The sequence below is a fragment of the Rosa rugosa genome, chromosome 7 (genome assembly GCF_958449725.1).
Source record: "Rosa rugosa chromosome 7, drRosRugo1.1, whole genome shotgun sequence".
Lineage (NCBI taxonomy): Eukaryota > Viridiplantae > Streptophyta > Magnoliopsida > Rosales > Rosaceae > Rosa > Rosa rugosa.
In genome coordinates, this window is record NC_084826.1 from 10,760 (window position 1) to 32,112 (window position 21,353).

General features: G+C 45.3%; 1 protein-coding gene across 1 annotated transcript; it reads right to left on the reverse strand.

Annotated features, from left to right (window-relative positions):
- Positions 1-8,507: 8,507 nt before the first annotated feature.
- On the reverse strand, positions 8,508-10,799 carry LOC133720767 (zinc finger BED domain-containing protein RICESLEEPER 2-like). The gene is made up of 3 exons (XM_062147238.1): positions 10,784-10,799; positions 8,650-10,685; positions 8,508-8,546 (listed from the first exon to the last, which is right to left on the reverse strand). Exons 1-3 carry the CDS (start codon positions 10,797-10,799, stop codon positions 8,508-8,510), a joined length of 2,091 nt encoding a protein of 696 aa, XP_062003222.1.
- Between the last annotated feature and the right edge of the window lie 10,554 nt (positions 10,800-21,353).

Consider the following 21,353-nt stretch of genomic DNA (forward strand, 5'->3'; position numbering starts at 1 on the left):
GTTCTGGCAATGATACACGTCGGGCATAATCAGTGCGAGTGCGCCTTCAACCATAGACTTCTCTGAGCGAGCGCTTTTGTCATTCCTGGTGGCCCCTACTAGGCCCCCCCTAGGGAGTCCCCCACTTCTCGGCTAAGAAAGACCTCTGTGTGGCTTGATGATTGTTTGATAAGGGGAGCATTGAAGTAGTGGGTGTTAGGTAGTTAGCCTAATCTTTTATGGCTCAAGTGTGGGGGGTAAACTGCCTAATCAGTGGCTGCCGTGGGCTGCGTTAACATGTCCCTTACTCTTTCCTAGAGGAGAATCTTGATCGCAATAGGTCATGGAGATCATTGTCATTGTACGGAGCGCGTTGACAAGAAGTGTGTTACCAGCTCGTTTTGCCTGTATAGACAAGTGAAAATGGAAGGTATTAACGAACCATTTCGTTGGCGGAGGCGAGCGAAATGTCGCTCGTTAACGAGCCACATTCAAAGACACGTTCAAATAGAGAATTTTTTTCGCTTCCCACAAGTTCGTGATGGCGCCTTGCTGCCCTCCATATGACAATAAGACCAGCCAAGCACACCTCAGAGTATAATGTGCTTTTCACTTAAGTGTTTCGTTGCCACCCTACACTCAAGTGGACACCAATAAGGAATAAGAGTCTCAACCCACAATGCACACGAAATACGGGAAAATCCCAATCCTTTATTAACTCACACTTAACAAAATGAACTCGTGTTTTGGATCTCCACTATACACTCCCAAGTTTGGTTGTGTCACCCAAATTGGATGTCGTTTGGAGTCTCAATACATTTGGCTATTTATAGAGGGTAGCCTACCCTTAGAAGTTGACAATCCCAACTTCCCTAGGTACTTGTATAGAGCAACGCATGCTTTTCTGAAATGGTTGACACCCTCAACCACCTAGGGATTAGATCGATTAACTACTCGATCTTGTGGTTGACATCCCAACCACCTAGGTTTATCCAAAGGGGAGTTATCCTAGGTAACTTCCTCTAACTTCATTTGGATATGAGCTAATAACCTACGCTAACCGCTACTCGCATCGCCCTTGCATCAGCTTGCTTGCTCAGGCATGCATCATGTGCTTGTTGCCTGCTTACTTGCTGCCTTGCCCAACCTTGGCAGATGCTTGTCAATGTTGTCATCCTTACCCCTCGCTGTGTGCTGCCCCTTTCAGTCCCTCGTACAAGCCATGCATTACCTACTCTTAATGCATGGGCTTGCCATCAGTGCTTAGTGAGGCTCTCAGTGAGGCTAACCAAGCGAGGCTATCTCGGCGAGGCTAACTCCTTACCTACTCATGGTTGCCAGCCATCAGCGCTTAGCGAAGCTCTCGACAAGGCTAACTCAATGAGGCTAACCTTTTGTCTGCTGATGGTACCAATGTTGGCTTTGCCTGCTGCTTGCATGCTTGGCTAGCGAGGCTAACACTCTGCACACCCTTGTTCCTAGCGAGACTAGCTGCTCGAACATTGGACTTCCTTTTCTTGTCTTCCTTTGGGCAACCCTGCTGCCCTTCAACACTCATGGTCGGTGCAAGACATGCCTAACCTTGATGCTTTCACCCCTTGCTCATTCAAGGGTGTAACAAACCTCCCCCACTTAATCTTAGCAACGCCCTCATTGCCAAAGGGGTCTGGTGATCCTCGTCATGGCACCTGCATGTGTATCCTTGGCTTGGCCGGTTCTCGTCAGTCTCCTTGCTGCTCTCTCCTTGAGCAGACTTCTTAGCACCTCTCACTTGCCCCTCGTTGGCTGACTTCGCCTCACTTGCAGAATCACTAAGGCCTCATACCTTTGTCTTCACCAACGCCTCGACCTTGTTCTCCTCAAGGTTGAGCCTTGCTTCCTCCAACGAGTTTTTCAAGGAGTGGCCTTCAATGGCCACCTCCCCACCTTCATCACCTTCAATCACCTCGGATCCAAGCATCTCCACTTTAATCTCTCCCAGATCTGCCCCACCTTCGTTGTTGTTGGTGGTGACATCTTCCTTGGCCATGGGCACAGGTCCGCCCATGTCACTAAGATCGATGTCTATGATGATGACCTTTAGTTGTGGATCCGGCTCGTTCACCTCCTCGTGCTGCCCCGACTTAAGCTTCCACTCAAAGTCGTAGGTTTAATTGCAAGTCAGCATGCATCTTGTTGCTCCTCTTGAAGGGCCTAAAGGTTGTGGTCTCACTTGGGAGGATTTTTGTGTAAAGGTCGAAGAGGCGCCCCAACAGCACCCTTGCCCCTATGCTCACCACTATGTAGACAGCATCGATCTCTCTCTCCTCCTTGGAGTGCCCATGACTCCATAGATAGAGGTGCATCTCCTCCTCGTCCTTAATGAACGTCCCCGCATCAATCAACATGGCTAGCAAGGTTACTTGGCCGCTGGCTACGTGAATACATACATCCACGAAGACTTCCAAAGCACTTGGGTCGTCCTCTAGCACTTCCATCTCATGCTCGACGTTTCCCCAACCTGTGGGATCGATAGTTGTAGTATTAACTTCTGGCTCGACTTCTTGATTGTAAGAGCTTTCTTTTTCGGCTAGTAAAGCTGCAGTGGCTTCTCTTTTGGTGCAGTCTCGTGCCTAATGGTTGCCTTGGCATATATAGCATCGTAGGGGCAGTTTTCTCTCTTAAGTGGCAGTTCCATGGGCAGTTATGGTAGTTTTCTTTGAGGAATAACTACATGTAACTGCCTTGGGCTGCTGCAAACTGCCTCTGCAGCTTGTCAAGCTCTTATTTTTCTGACTTGCATGTCATGCATGCGTGCTGGCAGCACCCCCAAGCAAGCCTAGAACGCTATCAGGCAGGCCCATGGCGCCCCCATGCACGCTGACGGCCCCTACATGCATGTTGGTAGCCCCTTTTAAATCTGACATGCGTTCTGCCACCACCAAGGCATCGGCTAGATCACGCACATCATGCCTTTGCACCTCTACTCTCACCCAAGGTTGTAACCCAACAATGAAGTAAAATAATTTATCTTCCTCGGACATGTTATGCACATCAAGCATCAAGGAACAGATTTGCTTACAGTATTCATGTATGGACCCCTTCTTCTTGAGATTCATCAATGCTTCACGCGCCACCCATGATGAATTGCACGACAAGAACTAATCTCGCAGTTCCTTATTCAATGTCTCCCAATCCGTGATTGGAGGTCTTCCTTGGTCTTCGACCCTCGTGCGCTACCATTGCTTTGCATCCCCCATAAGATATATGCTTGTCATGGCCACTTTCTCGTCGTCGTCGACATGAACTCATGGCCAAATCCATGTCCCACAAGAAGTTCTCTAACTCTTTTGCAATCCTCGCTCCTAGGAATGACTTTGGTTCCGGTACCTTGATCTTAGGAACACCATCTCTTGTGCTTGTCCCACCTTCATTGATGCTAGCGCGTTTTAGCAATCCAATGTCGGCATCAAGAACCTCAAACTTTGCCTCCGCCTCTTGCAAAAGGGCTTCGATTTCAAGGATGGACATCTCCATCCTCTCTTCCATCTCGTGCACGTGGCCATCAAATGCAACACGCATTGATGCTAGTTCTTGCTTCAATTGTTCCATTTGAACAATTAAGCTTGCCTCTACTTCTTCGATCGACATGCCAAGGATTTCCTCTACCCTTACCACTCTATCCTTCAATGTATCATTGCCACCCGCCATCTCTAGGCTTCAAAGTGGACTTCCTTGGCTTCTTTCCCCCTCTTAGATCTCAGCTTCGCCTATACCTTATCCTAAGGTCGGCCAACTTCTCACTCTTTACAATTGGCTACCTTCCCTCTTAGAACTCGACTTCTCCTAACCTTATCCCAAAGGTAGGCCAATTCTTCCCCTCACCCTTGGATTTGCCCTTGGCAGCACCTCCCCTTCTCAGGGTTCGGTTAACTTCCCCCTCTCAGGGTTCGGTTAAATTCCCCCTCTTAGCAATCTTCTTCGCCTCCCCCTTTTAAGGTTTGGCCAACTTCCCCTCGCCCTCGAATTTGCAACAATCTAGTGACCACAATAAGGAATAAGAGTCTCAATCCACAGTGCACACAAAATACGGGAAAATCCCAACCCTTTATTAACTCACACTTAACAAAATGAACTCGTGTTTTGGATCTCCGCAATACACTCCCAAGTTTAGTTGTGTCTCCCAAATTGCATGTCCTTTGGAGTCTCAACACACATGACTATTTATAGAGGGCAGCCTACCCTCAGAAGTTGAGAACCCTAACTTCCCTAGGTACGTGTGTCGAGCAACGCATGCTTTTCTCAAACGGTTGACACCCCAACCACCGCCTAGAGATTATATCGATTAACTACTCGATCTTGTGGTTGACATCCCTAACCACCTAGGTTTATCCAAAGGGGAGTTATCCTAGGCAACTTCCTCTAACTTTCTTTGGCTAGGAGCTAATAACCTAAATAACTGCTGCTGGCATCGCCCTTGCACTAGCTTGCTTGCTCGCGCATGTCATGTGCTTGTTGCTTGTTTGATTGCTACCTTGCCCAGCCTTGGCAGATGCTTGTCAGTGTTGTCATCCTTGGCCCTCGCTGTGTGCTGTCCCTGACAGTCCCACCCACAGGCCATGCATTGCCTACTCTCAATCCATGGGCTTGCCATCAGTGCTTAGCAAGGCTAACTTAGGCGTGGCTAACTCCTTGCCTACTGATGGCCGGTTGCCAGCCATCAGCGCTTAGTGAGGCTCTCGGCACGGCTAACTCAGCGAGGCTAACTCCTTGCCTAGTTATGGTGCCAATGTTGGCTTTGCCTACTGCATGCTTGCTTGGCTAGCGTGGCTAACACCCTACACCTCATGTGCCTTACTGAGGCTAACACTCCGCACACCCTTGTGCCTAGCGAGGCTAGCTACTCAAACATTGGACTTCCTTGTCTTGTCTTCCTTTGGACAACCCTGCTGCCCATCAACACTCAAGGTAGACGTAAGACATGCCTAACCTCGGTTCTTTCACCCTTTGCACTTTCAAGGGTGTAACAAACTACTAGCACCTATTGAATGCAATGTTTGCGGAGCGCTTAGGAAAGATCATTGAGTTATACGTGGACAACATGCTCATCAAGAGCATTGAGGTTGACAGACATGTAGCAAACCTCAGCATCATATTTTCCATCTTGTTGGCATACGACATGCACCTCAACCCAGAGAAATGCTTATTTGGTGTCACCGCCAACAAGTTCTTGGGATACATTGTCAGTGAGCGGCATTGAGGCTAACCCCGACAAGGTACACACAATCATGAATATGCAATCCCCTAAAGAAAAGGTAGAGGTCCAATACCTACAAGGCAGATTGACGGCACTATCTCGTTTCATTTCAAAGCTCACCGACAAATGCTTACCATTCTTCAAGGCCATGAAACGCTTACACAGCAAGTATGTTGATTGGACGCCAGATTGTGAGGTGGCATTCTAGGGACTAAAGGAGTATTTGGCGGCAATTCCCCTCTTATCAGTATCTTTCCAAGGAGAGATATTGTACATAATCCTGGCCGTCTTCACATCCACCAAAAGTTGTGCCATTGTGGGCAGAGAGAAAGAGGAAGAATCAACTATAAGTGCCTGGTATTATATTCCTAACCGTAAGTGGCAACATATACCATGGTCTTCCAAGTGGTTGAAGAGTCAGGGATGTGCTCTAAGAGCTTGGGAAAATTATGACGGCAAGTTAACATTACAGTCCCGCTACAACCCACTCTCCCATTGTATGTCAACTCATAGAAATATAGCACTTCAGCAATGGTAGACCACTCGCACCCCGACAAGTCCCATAGCGCCGTCAACGTTAACAGTATCTTCCACATGTTGACGGACACCTGGCCGACTGCAACATTAAGCTTGCAAAGAAAGCACTGCAAGCTGGGCAGCAATGGCAATTTCAACCTGTGACACAGAGGGCCCTCATGTATGGCGGCACAACCATCACTCAATTTTGTCGCCATTTCATCCTTCCTTAACAGACGCAATTTAATATACCAGGCAACCTATAGTCTGTTTTTCATCCTATATATGGCTCTGTACGTCATTGTAGATCGAGGTTCCTGAACCCCAGTTCTGTCACTCATGGTCCACGAGTACAATACTTACCGAGAGCTTTATCCTTCGTCAGCAACTTCGTCGTCCTCATCATCTTTATGAAAAGTACTAGAACTAGCTTGGCTAGCCGCCCACTCGGCCTCCTCCTTTTGACGGACATTCTTCTGTTCTGCATCATTATGACGACGACCGCCAGGGTTACCCATATGTGGCGGATATATAGTTTGCAACAAAATCACGCAAGGCAAGTGCTCAAGCTGTTTGTAACAGCAGTTAAAGACGACGTTAACGGCAAAACCACTATTTGTTAATGTATAGAGTCAAAGGATCTAGTTAACATTAGAGAGAGAGAGATAGATAGTGTGTGTGTGTGTGTGTGTGTGTGTGTGTGTGTGTGTGTGTGTGTGTGTGTGTGTGTGTGTGTGTGTGTGAGACATGAGAAGTATAGTAGTTCGTCTCCCGCCTTAGATGGGAGACTACGTCTACTTGAAATGTTTGTCTATGTGTTTGGGTCTTGCGGCCCAGGGGGTATAGAAGAGATTGTAATGGATGGTCTCTAAGTGGGAGGAGAGGTCCCTTTCATAAGTAAGGGAGCCTCCTTTCTTTACATTTTCTCCTATATGGGACACAAAGTGCATTTCAAGTGTACAAAAGCTTATCATGGAGGCATCTTGGCAAGGCCGAGAGGGTGGCTTCCAGGCGAGTCTTGGCCGCCTCCGACCACCAACGGGTAGCTTGGATGTCGGGCTATGGGATGCATGTCGTGGTCGGGTCCCATCATGGCTTGGGGGACACTAAGAGAGTGTTACTTATTCTTGGTGATATAGCAAATCATTCATACTAGAAGAGGAGGTATATACAAGTCCCCGAAGTCTCCAAGTAAGATAAGCTTCTTGGTTAGGGAGTTATGAACACAATGTCATCAAGTATAAGTGACGTCTAGGCGGCGCCCTACCCCTATAAGTCCCCGAACTCCGTAAGCAAGAAGGGACTCTTCAACCTGGCAAGGACAATACCACAGGGGAAGATGTCCTCAAATCACATAGAGTATCTGCAAAATAAAGCTAGAAGCATATGCATGTAGAATGGTTTAGGCGTTTATCCAAAAGGGAGTTACCCTAGGTAACTTCCTCAAGCTTCCTTTGGATAGGAGCTAATAACCTACGCTAACTGTTGCTCACATCGCCCTTACATCAGCTTACTTGCTTGCGCGTGCGTCATGTGCTTGTTGCTTGCTTACTTGCTGCCTTGGCCAGCCTTGGCGGATGCTTTTCAGCATTGTCATCCTTGTCCCTCGTTGTGTGCTGCCCCTGGAAGTCCCCCACACAGGCCATGCATTGCCTACTCTCAATACATGGGCTTACCATCAGTGCTTAGCGAGGCTATCTCGGCGAGGCTAATTCCTTACCTACTGTTGGTTGCCAACCATCAGCACTTAGCGAGGCTATCGGTGAGGCTAACTCAAGCGAGTCTAACTCCTTGCCTGCTAATGGTACCGATGATGGTTTTGCCTACTGCCTGCATGCTTGGCTAGCGAGGCTAACGCCCAGCACCTCATATGCCTTAGCGAGGCTAACACTCCGCACACCCTTGTGCCTAGCGAGGCTAGCTGCTCGAACGTTGGACTTCCTTGTCTTGTTTCCTTTGGCTCCAAGAACAGGTTTTTTCTTAGTTTTTGAAAATTTTCGTGAAGTGGAGTGAAGGAGGCGATAAGATTGACATTGACTAACCTTAGTATAATATTGGCAATGGTATGGCCCAAGAGTGACATGCTGGTGGTGGGGGAGGCGATGGGGAAAAGCCCTCTTAGAGGGGTGGAGATGCCGATAGGCCTTCTGTGGAAGAGATAGATTGAGATAGGGGTGTAAATGAGCCGAGCCGGAGCGAATACCAAGGTGATCATGTTCGGCTCATTTGCTTTTTATCGAGCTCGAGCCGGGCTAAAGCTTGAATTTTACTTTCCATGCTCAAGCTCGGCTCGGCTTGAATATTTTTCTTAGGCCCGAGCTAGGCTCGGCTCGGCTTGATTTATTGGACGAGCTCGAGCTTGAATAGGCTCGGCTTGAATAGGCTCGGCTTGAATAGGCTCGGCTTGGCTCATTTGACTTTAAATTTAAAAAATAAAAAAGATAGAAAGAAAATTTAAAATAATAATCCAAATTTGATGTCTAACCATCATACAAATCCCTTTTATTGTCTAGAATAAACTCAAAATGATGAATCCAACTCAAAATTGCACTTAAACTAATTAAATAAGAATGGGGCCTTCGACATATTGATTCAAAGGTGGTTATTTGTATCTTCAGTTTTCCTTCCATGCAAACTCCCAGCGAATCTTCACCATCTATAAAAACAAAGAATATATATATATATATATATATATATATATATTAATAACTTTAAATAAGTTTGTTCAATATGATTTTATGAAAGTAAGAAGATTGTTCAGTACGTGTATATACCTTTATTCCAAGCAGATTTCTTCCATTGAATCCTCATCACCCTATATTATAAAAAAGAATAAAAGAAACAAGATTAGTGGAAGAACAATCTTGCAATAAGTTATGTACATAAAAAGACTTGCAGTAAGAATGAAAAAAAAATACCTTTACTGATGTAGAAACTCCATACTCACAACGTAACCAATCTCCAGTACAAATCAGGGCTTCAACTGTATTTGGCCTTAAGGAACTCCGATATTGATCAAGAACTCTACCTCCAGCACTAAAAGCAGATTCAGAAGCAACTGTGCTAATGGGAATGGATAATATATCACCTGCCATCTTTGATAGAACTCGAAACTTGGCAGTGCTTGTCTTCCACCAATTCAAGATATTGAATTCCACATCAGATTCATTAGTATAACGACCTTCTTCCAAATATACATCCAGGTCAGATTTGAGAGGTTCAATTGTATCCATTTGCTGAGCCCAAAGATCAAATTCTACTCTACTTTTAGTGATACATTTCTTATCAGTAACGGCAACAACACTGGAAGTGCAAACTTCTCCGTCTTTAGAACTATAAACAGCAACATATTCTTCAAAAAGCTGATATAGAGATTCCCTCACAACCTTAATATGTCTCTCAGCTTCATAACCCAAATAAATTTTTGGAAAGCAAAATTCAATGAACTTCATCTTGTATCGAGGATCTAAAACTACTGCAATAGCAATTAACAAGTTGCAATCTCCCCAATATTTGTCAAATTTTGCACTCATTTTTAAAGACATCTCACGCATGTAATCACAATCATCCACAGAAGCATCATTTAAAATTTGCTTGATCTTCCAAATTTCAGGAAGAATTAAATTAGCAGTTGGATAATCACTACCAGAGAAGATATTTGTAGCTTCATTGAAAACTTCCAAAAATTGACATACCTTTTCAGCTTTCTTCCAATCATCTACACTTGGTAGCCACTGGTAGTATGGATCACGTTCTTGATATCTTGGAAAAACCTCCTTGAATACCAAAGCAGCTTCTAACATTGCATATGTAGAATTCCAACGTGTCGGGACATCAAGAATTAAACGCTTTGATGTTGGCAACTGCAGCTGTTTAACAATCTCCACAAACTTATGAAGTCGTGATGGCGACATTTTGAAGTACTTCACACTTTCACGAATATTCAAAATAATTTTTTGAATTTCAGTCAAACCATCTTGGACCATAAGATTCAATACATGCGCAGAACATCTAACATGAAATATCTTCCCTTTCAACAATAGTCTTCCCTTCAATGCAAAATTATCTTTCAGATTTCTGACTGCTGCATCATTTGCTGAGGCATTGTCTAAAGTTATAGTGCAAATCTTATTTTCAATACCCCAATCATGAAGACACTTGAAAATAGTATCAGCAATTGCAACTCCAGTATGAGGAGGTGGCAAACCACAAAAGTTCAATATCCGCTTCTGCAATTTCCAATCAGCATCCAAAAAATGGCCAGTGAGACACATGTAACCAATTGTTTGGTTGGATGTCCATAGATCTGAGGTTAAACTTACCCTACTAACACCTGCTAGCATTTGTTTTATTCTCGTTTTCTCTCGAGAAAAAATTTTCATACAATCACTCTTCATTGTCACACGAGAAATTTTCTCAAATCTTGGATTCAAACTTTTCAGCAGCATATTAAAAAATGCATGTTCTGCCATACGAAAGGGGTATTCATGAACTAGAAACATCTTTGACATAATATCCCTTACCTTGTCTTTATCGTACTGGTAAGTTATAAGATTGCCACATGCTCCTTCAAGACTAGTTGGGTCTGCAGCTAAATACTTTTGCCTTTTATCTCCTAACTTTCGTGCCAAGCAATTAGAAATATGTCTATGAAGATGAGTTGTCGTACCAGAACCCATAGAAAGTTTGAATTTGCAATGGTTACACTCTGCTTTATCAACACCCTTCACCTTGACCATTGTAAAATCATTCCAAACTTTAGATTTTCTTTTTTTACGTGCAGATGCAGTTTCCCCATTTTCATCTCCTTCAGCTTTGGGGTCCTTCTCATCTCCTTCATCTTTTGGGTCTTTCAAATCCCCTGCAACTTGGGTGTTGTTTCCATCAACATCATCAGATGTTAAATCAATTCGTACGGCATCACTTTGCTCAGTTACAAGTGCAATTTGACTCTCTGTGAACATGTAAAATCAATTAATACATATAAGAAAACTATAGAAAAGACCCATGATCTATAAATAAAGCTAATTAAGAAAGAAACGAGTAGCTTACCTAGTTGTGGCTCCATGACAAAAATAGCTTCAGTATCAAAATTCTAAGAATCGTTCTATGCGTTTTGACTTTGAAAAGTGAAAACCTTATGGCTGCCCGATCTCAATTCTTTTCTTTTTATAGTGGTTGCTAGGTTTTGATTTAATTGTTGCACAAGTATTGTTATTTATTGTAATATATTTTATTTAAATTTTCAGATTCTCTTCCAATTGAAAAGGAATGTAATAAAAAGAATTGAAATTGAGATTAGAAAAATTATATTTTTATAGTATAAATTTCATTAGTCGAGCTTTAACAAACGAGCCGAGTTTTAACAAGCTCGAGCTACTCATGGAAAATACGAGCTACTCACGAGCTAGACGAGCCGAATATATCCTTGCTCAAGCTCGGCTCGTTTTTTTGCCGAGCTTAATATTGAGCTCAAGCTCGGCTCATTTATCTTACGAACACGAGCCGAACGAGCTAAAATCGAGCCGAATACGAGTCGAACACGAGCTGTATCGAGCCTACTTACAGCCCTAGATTGAGATAACCTCAACACGAAGGAGTTTAAGGCCGGTGATAGAGATGCCTCTATCGGCCTTGATCTTTCTATTGATTAGCCGAGGTCGAGTATGACGCAAGAGGAGATTGATGAGATGAAGGCTATGTGTGAGATCCCTCTAGAAGTGTTGTTGCATCTAGTTAGGGGAGGAGAGGATGTTAGGCATCACAATGAGGGATGGTCATGTTTAGGGCAATTGCAGCTAAGGTGTGGGCTATCGTTTCTCATACCTCGGCAATTGCAGTACCTATTGTCCTGTCTCAACGTTGCCATCGGTCAACTATCGCCAAATACACTTGAGCAGATTATGGGCGTTCTGATGCTGTGGAGGCTATGTTACCAGTAGTGCCCGAGTATTGACGAGTTCAATTCTTTGTACAAGTTGCAATACTCCAAGAAGGCTGGCGATGGTGGCTGTGTGAACTTCAAGGCACGCAGACGTGAGGATCTGACCTTAAACATCCATGCTCAGTGGAGGAGGAGTAGGCCATGCATGGTGTGTGGTGCTTGGAAAAACTTGCGGGCGGTGCATCGTGTTCCTTAATTTCCACTTCCAGCCCATAGGTGAGTTTGTGGTTAGGTTCTTATGATATTCTTATACTTTGGGTGTGTGCTAACAGCGTTGTTTGTGTTATAGTGGAGCAATCATCTAATCTTAGCCCCTTAGAGCGAAAGCGCATCCATAGGGTGTTAGGCAAGTTCCCTTGTGGGAAAAGGAGGGTCTATATATCGCCTATGTAGGTTGGCGATACTCGAAAAGTGGTGATTGAGGAGACTTCCTAGTGAGGGTTGAATTATTATTTGATAACGTCTTTTAATATTTGCCTTGTTCTAATCATGTGTTTTGTTGCAGCCAATAATATGCATGCAAATAGCCCAATTAAAAGTACGGTGCCATATGCCAACACCGAGGCAGAGGATATCATTGATGAGCTTATGGAGGAATCGAGGTGAGCTGATGTTGACCTCGGGACCTGTAGAGTCTTTGATACCGGTGCTCCCGTAGATTTCCACTTGCCTCAGAGCATTTATGATAGGTTTCCCAAGAGGATTGCCGAGTTTCTCGGTATCGCGATATCAGATGGAAAGGGTGGGGATCAAACTAATCCTGAGCAGGGTGTATCTATAAAAGTACTGGAGCAGGCAAGGGAAGGAGGAAAGTCCTCCCGATACAATAATGTCGGGGTGGAGCAGTACCCTCATGGCTATATAGGGGTGGAGCAGCCATCTCGTGTCGAAGTTGAGGCTTTTGTTGAGGAGCTTTTAGAACAAGTGGAACAAGAACAAAGTGAGACAGGGGACAGTGCCCCGTTTGTGGAGGATGCTGTGTTGGAGCAGTTCGAGGGGAGGGAAATAGTTGAGATAGGCAAGACTGAAGAGCCTAGGTCTCACAAGATTGTTACTGTGGACAGTGGCGAGACCTAGGTGTCAGCTCGCTAGTTTAGAGTCTGTTGTGGGGGCAAGCGAGGATTCTCAGCCACTCGAGGTGGGACTTGGTAGTGGTGAGAGGCATACAGTTGGGCACTGAGAGCCGGTTGTGGCAGCCAATACTCAACCAAATGGAGAGGGAGGTGGACCCTAAGGTACCGTGACTTGTGCTCGCACCGAGTGTACTACTGGTAATTAAAGGAAAATGAGTGGCTTTCAAATTCGCATTGGCAACCCTCCTGTGGGTGGGCCAATTAACCCTCAAAAAGGTAAAAGGTCTAGTACCGAGAAGGGGTCTCGATCTCAGTCCACCAGTGAAGGATCTCCTCTCTCTCGTGATGAAGTTGTTGATGGTCTTTCTCACACCCTTGGCGAGATCAGAGTGCACAAGGGTTAATTGGCCCACCCATGGTTGCAAATTTGCGCAATTGTCATCATGACGAGGATAGGATCAGCCTTAGGGACCCCAGGGCGAACTTTCGAGGGCACAGGAGAGGCTTATGAGGGTATGTTCCTTACTATCATGATTTGATGTTGTATCGGTGTGCATGGTATGTTTACACTTGTTTTCTCACAGGCTGTTAACTTGACTTACTGTACCTCTGCCGAGTTACTATACCATCTTAATGGCGAGATAGCTCGTCTAGGAGGCCCTGGATGGTGAGAGGGGTAATCGCCAAGAGATGAATAAGGCCATCGAGGCGAGAATTGCTAGGAGGCGAGAGTTGGAGCAGGCTTTAGATATGGAGCAAGCCTGGAGACAACATGCTGAGGATACCTTGGCGCCACCAATTTGGAGCTCACTGGTAGGCTGACTCGAACTAAAGCTGGTCTGCGAGGAGTAATTGGCCTGAGACAGGTGTTTGAGACCCTGGGGAAGCGAGTTGCTTGTACATACGTCCACTAGCATGGCTTATTTGCTATGTCGCCAAGCATAAGTAACCTCTCTTAAGGGGCTCACAAGACATAGTGGGAGTCGGAAGAGGTCAAGAGCTCGCCGGGAAGCCACCTTCCCTTTTCTCACCAATTTGCATTCACAACAAGCTTTTGTGAAGTAGAAATGGGACTTCTTATCCCACATTGAAGAAAATATAAAGGAGAGTGGCTCCCTTCCTTATAAAAGGGACCACTCCTTCCATTTAGAAGACAACTCTCGTAATCCTATTGGGCCGCAAGGCCCAAACACTAGTTAAAGCTTTTAAGTTGACATAGTTGATGTGCTCATATTTTCCTATATTTCTTTGCCTCTTAATCTTAGTATTTATGCTTAGTCCTCCTTATTTCGAGTCATTTATGTTGTTATAGTGTTTTTGTAGGTTTGTCTCATAAAGAGAAGAAAAGAAGTTAAAATGAGCTAACTAGGATTGAAAGACGCCCAGGTCCCAGAATCTGTCTGTGCAGAACATCCAACTTCTCCGAATTACTGGGAGTTACTCAGATCGAATCAGACAATGAGCCTTATATCATTGGAAAGCTACGGATGTCTACTTTCTGTAGAATTTTACGGATCTCGATTTCGATACTTCTGGAGAAAGTTATGATTATTTGAGTGAAGATAGGTCGGACAGGAAATCTGCTCGGGAATTTACAACCATTCGTGGAGAATTCAAGTTCCATGGCACAAGATGGTCAATCCTAATGTTTCAAGGAAGTTAATTCAGATGAGGATTCAATGAGGAACTTATTCCTACTTTACAAGAGATATTTCAAGCTTTTCCCATTCCAAATGAAGAAAGGAATCTAAATCCAAGTTTTACAAGGAAACATGAAGCCAAAGATGAGCAGAAATCTTCCCTATATAAGGGAGCACGAATTTACATGAGAAGAGAGTCTCGGAGCACAATGTAGACGCCTAAGGAGCGGAGACGACTCATCCATCTTTCCCTTCTTTTCCCCTTCCATTCTTTTTATGTTTTTTTCCTATGTTTTAATTAAATATATTTTGCTAAACCTTTTTCTAGGGTTAGGATGATGTCCTATCATGATTGTTTATGTACTTTGATATTTTATTGATGGATTTATAGTTTCTTTATGATGAATGCTTAATCACTATTTGAATTGATGCTTTATGTTTAAGTTCTTTGATTGATCACCTTAGGGCTTTGCATATAGTAATTGGAAGACAAATTTGAAGCAGAGATGCAATATAATTTGATTAGCTTCTTGTGATTAAGTGTGGTAAATTACATTATTACTTGAGAAAGACTAATGGTTTGCTTGATTCCCTTGTTTTCTAAAGCGAAATGAGTCTTGCATGTTAAATTTATACCTGAGAAGGATAAACTGCATAGTTAGGATATACGATCTTTACCCGAGAGGGAGAGCATCATACACTTAAGGAAAACAATGGTCTAGAGTACCTGAGAAGGACTTAGATACGGGAATTATCATCTAGAGGAACAAAAGAATCTGTTAATTGCATTGAAATATAAATAGGAAAGAATCTGTTAATTGCATCAAAACATAAATAGGATTGTTAGTGGTTGATTCCGAAACCCTAGGTTTTATCATTATTTGTTTATTTGTTTGTTTCTTTAATTCTCAAATTATTTGTTTATTAAAAAAACCCAAAAATCAATATCTTCTTTTGCTTGATTGTTTATGTGATTTTGTGTTTGGATTAATTGAGTTAGGGTTTAAATTGATTATCAATCCTCAGTTGGAACGACCTCGTACTTGCACACTATACTAACGACGATTCGTGCGCTTGTGAGTTTTAATTAAAATGTCACAACAAGTTTTTGCATAGTCTCCTGCTAAGGCGGGAGACGAACCACTATATGTCTCGAGTCTCACTCTCTCTATCTTTAACGCTGACTAGAGACTTCCATTCTAACGTTAAAATTGACGCCGTCTATGGAAAGCCGATACAATGGCTTCGTCACTTACCATGCGTTAAGTCACTTTAATGGAGTTCAAAGAAATTTTTCCTTCTTTTCTTATTTGAGTTATCTACTATGGTCGCTCACTGGACACCAACTCCAGTGTGTTGAGCTTGCATTTCTTGGCAACTTAGCATTTTGCAGCAACTTGTGCCCATTCCAGTTCACATGCAATGTTTCAAGTCAGAGTGAATTTAGCTACCTGCCAATGTCGTTCCATCCCATACTTAACAAAAAAAAAATCTACTTTGGGTGCCCATTTACTATGGACACCCATTTGCAGGGAAGCTTGCAGCACAGCGGCGCACAGCACCGCCAACGCCAGCGAACTCATAGCACCAGCACCAGCAGGCGCCAACCTGCGATCAACGTCAGCGTTAAGGCAAGCCTACCAAAAACTTCAGTAGCAAACTTGACAAGATACTTGAGCCTTGCGGCCAAAAGCCTTGCCTAGAACCTCAAGCTTTGACGAGAAAACATGACGCGGTCATTACTTCAACTCAAAACTCAATCAGCAACAACATCATCATGCTTCGTCCTCGGGTCAACATAACGATGTCGTTAACTCAACACATCCATGAAGCTAACGCCATCTAATCTTGGCACCCATAAAGTTACTCTGGGCACCTAGAGGATCATGCTCGTTCAATCATCATCAGTCCAACATGTTTTAGCTGTCTCGATAGGGGTCTGATCCAGATAAATCACGAGATGTTCTTGGTCTGCCACTATCGCAATCGGTCTCGCTTATCTGCAAAACAGATGAAGGTTAGAGGGAAGACCGGGTGTGCCGGCCTTCGACGCTCCGATGCCTAAGTCAGTATCGATATAAGATAATGATAATGGAAAGCGATAGTAAACAGTTACCTCTTCGGGTTGTTGGAGAAGACCTTAATGTAGCAGATTTGTGGAAGCTTGGTTCCGTTTCTTTTGGTGTGGGACGATCGGGGTTCCCGATATCGCCTAGAGGGGTATCGGGACCCTCAGCTGGGAGCTTTCCTTCTGTATTGGCGATACGAATCTTGTGCTTCCAATACTTGTGCCTAGGAGGTATATGTATACCAACAAGTCCCCCAAGTCCCCGGTCAAGAATTCTCTTGGGTGGGGAGTTTGTCTTTGGTAGAAGTATCAGAAGTGCAAGGCGAATTCATGCCACGTGGCTTCCGTACAACCATTACCCCTAGTTCCCCAAGTCCCAACCTAAGATGAGCCTTGGCTGGGGTGAGGAGTTCGTACTCGCGATTGGGGTTGTGTCGCTATTGCGAATCTGTGTTAGGGTTTCATGCGTCTTTTAGCGCATACGTTATGCCCTGGTGACACGTGTGCTGTTGTCATTCGTTTGTCGTGTGCAGGAAGTCCGGTGTACTGGAGTCCGTAACATGTAATAATGGCGTAGTGGTATGGAGTCGAGGCAACGGCGCATGTCCTTTGTAACGCTCAGAGATGTCGGACACGTGGTGAGATCTGGTGTCGTCGTCCTTGCACGTCTAATGGTCCCTATATTCTCGAGGGCCCAGTATATGGACAGAGGAGGGAGATGGGGACGGTTATTGTTCCTCTGTTTTTGTTGGAGATTGGGATAAGAACTGGTTAAAGTTAGAGCCTTTAGCGTTCCGGGAGCTTGAATTTTTCATTTTGTGGTCAGAATTCCGGGTTGTTTGCGTCGTTGTCTCTGTTTTCCGGTTGGATGAGTGAACAGGTACACTGTCTCTTGACTTTCCTGGGTTTGTCTGAGAGCATTTGTGTGTGTGGGTTTTGGTTAAGGGGGTCGTTTGCCGGTATGTGTTGGGTCGTCGTTGATATGGTTGATCTTTAGGGGAGGTGGGTTTTGGATTTGCCGTTGTGGCTCCGGGAGGGGTTATTAGATTTTGAAATTCGTGGGGCGGGTCTTGGAAGGCGATAGTCGGGAAGCAATTGGCTAATTTTGGGTGTCGGTCGCAGTATGGCACAGGAGCATCGTGGTCGCGGTAGGCGAGAAGGTACGTCTCGTGGAGGTGGTGATAGTGTTTCTCGTGGCGGAATCGAGGGTGTTCCCCGCGGGCGTGGTGATGGTGCTCCTCGTGGAGGTGCCGTGGGCGCATCCCGAGGTGGTGGTGAGGATGTGTCTCGAGGAGGTGCTGGGGGTGCTCTTCGTGGGGGTAACGTGGTTACGTCCCGAGGTGGCGGTGAGGGTGTTTCCCGTGGAGGTGGTGAGGGTTGTTTCAGTTGTCTCAGTAGAGGTCTGATCCAGCTAAATCACGAGATGTTCTTGGTCTGCCACTATGGCAATCGGTCTCGCTTATCTACAAAACAAACGAAGGTCAGATGGAAGACCGGGTGCGCCGGCCTTCGACGCTCCGATGCCTAAGTTAGTATCGATATAAGATCATGATAATGGTAAGCGATAGTAAACAGTTACCTCTTCGGGTTGTTGGAGATGACTTTAATGTAGCAGATTTGTGGAAGCTTGGTTCCGTTTCTTTCGGTGTGGGACGATTGGGGTTCCCGATATCGCCCAGAGGGGTATCGGGACCCTCAGCTGGGAGCTTTCCTTCTGTTTTTGCGATAAGAGTCTTATGCTTCTGATACTTGTGCCTAAGAGGTATATGTATACCAACAAGTCCCCCAAGTCCCCGGTCAAGAGTTCTCTTCGGTGGGGAGTTTGTCTTTAATTGGTAGAAGTATCGGAAGTGCAAGGCGAATTCGTGCCACGTGGCTTCCGTACAACCATTACCCCTAGTTACCCAAGTCCCCACCTAAGATGAGCCTTGGCTGGGGTGAGGAGTTCGTACTCGCGATTGGGGTTGTGTTGCTATTGCGAATCTGTGTTAGGGTTTCATGCGTCTTTTAGCGCATACGTTATGCCCTGGTGACACGTGTGCTGTTGTCATTCGTTTGTCGTGTGCGGGAAGTCCGGTGTACTGGAGTCCGTAACATGTAATAATGGCGTAGTGGTATGGAGTCGAGGCAACTGCGCATGTCCTTTGTAACGCTCAGAGATGTCGGACACGTGGTGAGATCTGGTGTCATCGTCCTTGCACGTCCAACGGTCCCTGTATTCTCGAGGGCCCTATATATGGACAGAGGAGGGAGATGGGGGCGGTTACTGCTCCTCTGTTTTTGTTGGAGATTGGGATAAGAACTGGTTAAAGTTAGAGCCTTTAGCGTTCCGGGAGCTTGAATCTGTCGTTTGGTGGTCAGAATTCCCGGTTGTTTGCGTGGTTCTCTGTTTTCCGGTTGGAGGAGTGAACAGGTACGCTGTCTCTTGACTTTCTTGGGTTTGTCTGAGAGCATTTGTGTGTGTGTGTTTCGGTTAAGGGGGTAATTTGCGGGAACTGGGGTTTTTCGGTAGGTGTTGGGTCGTCATTGATACGTTTGATCTTTAGGGGAGGTGGGTTTTGGGTTTGATTGGATTTACCGTGGTGGCTCCGGGAGGGGTTATTAGATTTTGAATTTCATGAGGCGGGTCTTGGAAGGCGATAGTCGGGAAGCGATTGGCTAATTTTGGGTGTCGCTCACAGTATGGCACGAGAGCATCGTGGTCGCGGTAGGTGAGAAGGTCCGTCTCGTGGAAGTGGTGAAAGTGTTTCTCATGGCGGTATCGAGGGTGTTCCCCGCGGGCGTGGTGATGGTGCTCCTCGTGGAGGTGTCGTGGGCGCTTCCCGAGGTGGTGGTGAGGGTATGTCCCGAGGAGGTGGTGGGGGTGCTCCTCGTGGGGGTGTCGTGGGCACTTCCCGAAGTGGTGGCGAGGGTGCGTGTCATGGAGTTCCGAGTAGGGTTGAGAAAATTGTAGGTTCCGACGTTCCCGAGCTGGAGAATGTTGAGGTGTTGTTGATTCCTCCCTCGCCACGTGGGCGGTTACTTCTTAGCGAGATGCCCATTGATTAGCCTAGTCCGAGTATGACAGAGGAGCAAATCGCCAAAATGAGGACGACCTGGGGCATTCCGAGAAATATTATATTGTTACACCCCTTGAGGGATGGTGAATATTTTAGCCACCCCGAGGCGGGGTGGGCATGCTTTTATGAGTATCAGCTTAAGTGTGTGCTGACATTCCCGATATCGGAGGAGTTGCAGTATCTGCTGTCGTGCCTAAATGTATAGTTGGGGCAGCTATCGCCAAACGCACTGAGGCAGTTGATGGGAGTATTGCTGTTGTGTAAGCTCAGCATACTGCTATGTCCTAGCATTGGCAAATTTAACTACTTGTTCAAGATGCAATACTCGACGAAGGCTGGCGATAGCAGGTGCGTTAATTTTAGGGCGTGTGGCCGCGCGATTATCGAGGACCTTCCGTCAAACATTTATGCTCGCTGGCGGGGCAGGCCTTGCCTGGTTGGGGGCCGCTGGTAGAATCCAGACATGGTGCACCGGGTTTCGACTCGTTTCCAGCCTATCTGTGAGTATTGTGATTGCATTTTTTGTGAATTTTGTCATTGGTGTGTGCTAACAGCGTGTCTTTATATCGTAGTGAGGCAGGAGGCTATCCTGACCACGCTAGAGCAGAAGCGTGTGGCGAGGGTGTTGGGAGCGTTTCCTAAGGGGACGAGGGGGTTCTATCGCCTGTGTAGGCTCCCGATATATGAGCGGTTTGAGCTGGGGAGGCGTCCGGGTGAGGGGTTGTTGATTGTTTATGATGTCTAACCGTTCTTGTATTTACAGTCCTTCTAACATTATTTTCTTGTGTTGTAGCGGATATGCCTAGCGAGGCTGCTAGCAAGAGTGATGCCCCATACGTGGAGGGGGATACTGATGTTATCATCAAGGAGTTGGCGCGAGAATCAGAGACGGCAAGGCGAGTTGACGTCGAACTTCCTGATAAGAAGGTACGTGTGACTGACCATCGGGTGAACATGCTGTTGCCCGACGAGATGTACCTGAGGTTTCCCAATACTGTGTTGGAGTATCTCAACCAACAAGCCGAGGAGCAGGCGGGTGCTAAGGGGCAGGTGGGTCAGGGCCATCCAGAGCCAGGTGTTGGGGAAGCCGCTCAGTTTCGGGAGCAGGCGGGCAAGGCTGGTCAACATTCCAGAGTACTCGTTGAGGAGCGCCAGTCCCCCGAGGTTCAGGAAGGTACAAGGCAGTCCCCCCGAGTTATATGTGCCGAAATAACTTGTCAGCATGACATTACTTAGTTGCTTACCTCAAATATTCAAATATTGTTTCACTCAATACCACTACTAAACTCTACATTAATGTGAGTTTATGGTCATTGATAATTGATCAGAATCTGAAAATGCTTTCTTGCATAGCTTGTGACCAATTTGATTATGTGTTAGCATTCTAGCAACCAGGTGTTCATTCATGCTTTGACGCAAATGCATTTCATGTATACATGCTTCTCATGTCTATCTAAGTTCAATATAATATCTCATGATAACATAGTCGTTCAATTTTTATTGTTGACTTCACCTAATTCAAATGGGTTTCAACTTTACATCTACACACGTTTATAAGGTGCATGTATATGTCATTTAAAGCCATGCATATATATGAGGCAATAATATCACTATGGTCACCACCGTGACATTCTCAAATATGTGTACATTAAATCTCTATTGCATGCACATATTTAATCAATTTAATTATATGGACAAGTACTAATAATCATTTACTTTATCTTATGTTAAGCAGGCCTTATCATCGATCACCTCCCCAATTAACGAATCATCATCATTCTACTAAGGTGCTTCGCCGATGCAATGGAGCGTCATGCTTGGACAACTCCAACATGATT

What these genes read in the sequence shown, in the direction of transcription:
- LOC133720767 (XM_062147238.1), bottom strand. An exon ending in GAGTTTCTACATCAGTAAAG is followed by an intron (nt 8,547 to 8,649) that starts GTATTTTTTTTT and finishes TTTATAATATAG; the next exon opens with GGTGATGAGGATTCAATGGA.